Raw genomic sequence first — 4,568 nt, 5'->3', positions numbered from 1 at the left:
AAAGACCAAAAATAAGCGATCTATCTATCTATCTATCTATCTATCTATCGCAAACAAAAAAAATCCAAAAAGACAAAAAACTATCTATCTATCTATCTATCGGGGAAAAAAATCCAAAAAGACCAAAAATAAGCGATATCTATCGTAAAAATACAATTCTACTCTGATTAATAAGCGCCTAATCAATCAATCAATCAATCAATCTCAAAAAATGTAATTCCAAAGACCAAAAACTTGCGTTAATATGTGCGCCAATGTTTACATAATTATATCATTATTATAATTAAATCTCTATAATTGATACGCAGTAGCATCAGTTTGACTCATAAGAATAAAACTAATCATATCACAAAATATTAATACTTTAGCCTTTTCCTTATACACGTGTCCATTCAGCATACAATTACAGTAAAACTCACCTACACATGCCCTTTCCTTTCATATTGTATTTTACTTTGTCCTTCACAGGATTAATAGGTAATAGATGTGATTTATGAGAAAATGTTGATAGGAAATTAGAGCGGGTGTTAATGCATTTTGTTCACTAGATGGCAGTACATGTACATCGCGGTCCTTCAACAAATGTTTGCAAGTCAGACACGTTTTCTCCATAAGAATAGTTGAAAATATTTTATTGACATATGAAAAGACATCGTGACATAATCAAAGTGCTTTTGTATCTTACAGGAAATGGAAGCTTCAAAAATAAATAAAAGATATAATAAACACACATTGTGCATGTCCTCTTTCTGTCATTCTTTCCATACCTCCCTCGCTCTGTCTCTCTGGATATAGACATAAAACAGAAGAGATCAGCTGATGCTGGGTAATGAATCTAGAATGCAAATTCTAGTTCACATAGGTCTATATGTATGCGTATCACAGTGCAGATATGATCTTATTCAAATACATGATAAAATTACCTATATGTTAGCCTAAACTATTAAATCACAAAAATGATATTGCAAAAGCTAGACAAAACAAAACTGAAACAATTTTGTAAAATGTAAATGACTTAACATTAGTATCTTTAAAATGATAAACATGCTAAATAAGTCAGTTTGTGATACTCTAATACAACTTCAAAAATGTGTATCAACAAAGACAACAGCAACGACAAGCATAAAACAACATGCAAAGAAACGTACATAAAAGCACAAATTTGACAGGTATATTTGTGATTTTTTAAAAACACAAATAAATAACATGAATTTAATTAGCAACAGCAATATTTATCATATAAAAATCACAGTTCTTTAAATTAAATTTAGTATGCAAGTTAAAAAAATAACCAACACTAGCAAAATATTAGGCGATACAATCAAAACTGAAAATCAAAACTTGAAGATATGCTACAGGAGTCTTTTAAGTCCCTCTGTGAATCATGTGAGTGTGTGTTTGCTATTTTGAGGGTGTTCAATCTACAGTTAACAGGCTGACAGAAGTGCTGACAGTGAGAAGGTGCTGGAAATCATGGTTGTTGTGCCTGAGCTCATGAGAATGAGCCTGTCTTTAAGATCATCAGCTTGCGTGTTTCTACATGTTGTAAGCCACATATATGGGGTCGAGCTGGTCGGCGAGGAAGCCGTCCCGCAGGTGCATGCGTTGCTTCTCTCCTCGAGAGTTGATGGGAATTACACCCGTATCCACGACGACCACCACGCCAACAATCAGGTAGTGTTCCTCTAGAACCACATTAGTTACCATGGGAACCAGATCTAGAGCTTCCTGCTCCGAACCGTCCAACTCCACCACCACCACCAAGAGATTCGTCCATGTGAACACCGCACTGAATGAGAGAGTGAGAAAGTTTGAACTTTACTCTATGGAAATATGTGAATGCAAAATAGCTGTGCAAGCTCAATTTGAAATGTACTTGCTTTTTTGATAAATTTGAGCAATGCAATTACGCTAGGCATTAGCATAAACTCTTGTTCTGCAGTCAGTTTTCTCTCTCAGGTCAACTACTGTATTGTCAGCAACATTATGTAGAAAATCTTGCTGAGCAAACAAGTTTATGGATGGCTACCTGAATAATAAAATATCCGGTTTAAGGGGCACAGACATTTGAAGGAAACTACTGCTTCCTTGAATATTAAGGCTTGTTACTGCAAGTAAAAACACATGTTTATGTTGAATGTAGCTCATTTAATTATTTGTACAATTTATCAAAGTGCTAAATCTTGGGTTATTAACTCAAGCGTCATTAAATGTGCAGCAGCTGTTTAGTTGTTATGAATAATCTTAGTTTTGGTTTGGCCATTTAAGTTAATTTAAAAGATATATAATATGTAAAATAATAAAAAGAAAAGAATCATAATAATGATATGAAATACCTTTTATTTATAAACTATAACCATTTAATTCCAGTAAAAATAAGTATGCTTTGATTTATTCACTACCTTTCAAAAGTTTAGAGTCAATAAGAAATTAATACTTCTATTCAGCAAGGATGAATTAAAATGATTGAAAGTGATGGTAAAGACATTTTATAATGTTGCAAAAGAGTTCTATTTCAAACGAATGGTGTTCTTTTGAACCTTCTATTTATTAAAAGATCCTGCAAAAAAGTATCACTGTTTCCACAAAAATGGCAAGCAGCAGAACTGCTTTCAACAGTGATAATAAGAAATATTCTTTGAGTATCAAATCATTATATCAGAATGATTTCTGAAGGATAATGTGACACTGAAGACTGCAGTAATTGCTGCTAAAAGAGTTATTTTAAATAGTAATAATATTTAACAATATTACAGATTATTATTTTTTTTTAACCAAATACATTCAGCCTTAACATTTTAAAAACAAACAAAAAAAATCGTACCAACTCCAAAGTTTTGAATGGTAGTGTACAGTATATACTTTTATGGTTTGACAAAGTTTCCACGCCCAATTATTGTATTTACATAGTGTATGCTTCTGGCCTCAGTGTGATTATGTGGTTGTTATTGTTGTGCGTGTGTGTGTGAGCTCACCATTCTGTGATATTCCGGTGTGCCCTGATGATGGACGTTTCAATGTCAATGGGATGGTATTTCATACCTCTCAGCTCCATGACTTCATCTAACGCTCCCACCACATAAAGGGCATCATGCCTTTCTGAACACACACAAGTGAAACAATTCATGAAACAACTCCACTGCTCAATGCAAATCAAATATCTCTGTGACAAAAAGCACAATATACACTGAACACACACACACACACACCTCCACTTGCATCAGTGAGGTCAGTCCTGCGCAGGAACCCCAGGTATCCGGTTCTGGCCCACACAGTCTGAGTGTCTCCAAAGCTCAACCTGGCTCCGAAATGATCCGAACGCACATTTTCCTCTCCGAACACAGTGAAGTACCCGCTGGCATTCTGTGGACTATGGACCCAGATCTGCAGTCATTTTAAAATAGAAACGCGAGTGAGACGCTTGGTTATGAGAAGATATTTTTTGATCTGATAGACAAGAGAGTGCTATTGGTCTAACCTCCCCTAAATGAGAGTCTCCGATTGGTCCCTTTGTCTCTGGGTTAGCAATGATGATGCGTACACCAGGTAAAATCTGTAAAAAAAAAAAGTTTCTGAATATGGTTTACGTTTAATTTAAGAAAACAAATAAAGGAACTTTGAACTGTCTCACTAACCTTCCCAGATTCCATGAGAGGTAGACTGTGTGGAGATCCTCTTTCAACCAGTCTCACCCTGCAAACACACACAGACACACTTCAGAAATGGCCAATCAGAAATAAATCATACAAAAATACATTCATATTTAGAAATATATTATATAATAGTAAACATATTTTGAAAATATTAATATAATATAATATAAAATATGATTTATTTAATATTTATTTTCAGGCTGAAAGGGCCTTCTTTCACAGATCATTTGTTAAAAAGTTTCAGGCACTATTTTGTACCCAATTTCCAGACTTTTGATTGGTAGTGTATCTGTACTAATTCTAAGAATGGAAATAATGAAATGTGTGTGTGTGTGTGTCTTGCCTGTCATGTCTCAGCGCTCTCATGTCCACATAGACAGTCGTAGGATCCGGTCCTGATGTTCCCTGCACAAACATTAAATCACCTTCTATAAATGGCAGTCAAATTTACTTGATAAAACATAAATCATCATGCTCATCTGGCAGACAGTTATTATCAAGGCGACTTGCACTGACAGTGAACAAAGAGTACAAATGTATAGTGCATGGAGAGGATTCAACCAATCAGCGGAACAGGGAAGGTAGAGGAACTATAGTATAGCCTAGTGTGTTATATTGACAAAAATATTCCAATATTTTCTGGGATATGTCGATTATGATAAATAGATGATATTTTGCTGAGTTTGTTTTTGTACTGGTACCTGTCATGTCAGCTGACTCGAATATTCTTATTTTTATATTCTGTGCAGTGGTTAGTACACAGTAGTGACAGAAATTCACATTTTCATTATTATAATTTAAAGGGGTCATATGATGCTTTTTTAAAGATCATTATTTTGTGTATTTGGTGTAACAGAATATGTTGACATGCTTTAATGTTCAAAAAACACATTATTTTTCAAATACTGTACATTA

The 4,568-nt window shown here is 34.3% G+C and overlaps 1 protein-coding gene across 3 annotated transcripts in view; it reads right to left on the bottom strand.

The window, feature by feature from the left end:
* Positions 1–1,279: 1,279 nt before the first annotated feature.
* The window catches only part of LOC107663347 (disco-interacting protein 2 homolog C-like), a 36,676-nt gene continuing 33,387 nt past the window's right edge, over positions 1,280–4,568 (bottom strand). For all 3 annotated transcript variants that reach the window (XM_016453554.1, XM_016453555.1, XM_016453556.1), the window contains 6 exons: positions 3,997–4,058; positions 3,636–3,693; positions 3,479–3,553; positions 3,210–3,384; positions 2,976–3,099; positions 1,280–1,789 (listed from right to left, as the gene is read on the bottom strand). In XM_016453554.1, coding sequence (XP_016309040.1) covers positions 1,537–1,789; positions 2,976–3,099; positions 3,210–3,384; positions 3,479–3,553; positions 3,636–3,693; positions 3,997–4,058 — 747 coding nt within the window. In that variant the 3' untranslated portion in view covers positions 1,280–1,536. The remainder of the gene's footprint in view (positions 1,790–2,975; positions 3,100–3,209; positions 3,385–3,478; positions 3,554–3,635; positions 3,694–3,996; positions 4,059–4,568) is intronic.

The sequence above is a fragment of the Sinocyclocheilus anshuiensis genome, unplaced genomic scaffold, assembly GCF_001515605.1.
Source record: "Sinocyclocheilus anshuiensis isolate Anshui unplaced genomic scaffold, SAMN03320099.WGS_v1.1 scaffold2060, whole genome shotgun sequence".
Lineage (NCBI taxonomy): Eukaryota > Metazoa > Chordata > Actinopteri > Cypriniformes > Cyprinidae > Sinocyclocheilus > Sinocyclocheilus anshuiensis.
This window is presented reverse-complemented; position numbering and strand designations above follow the sequence as displayed.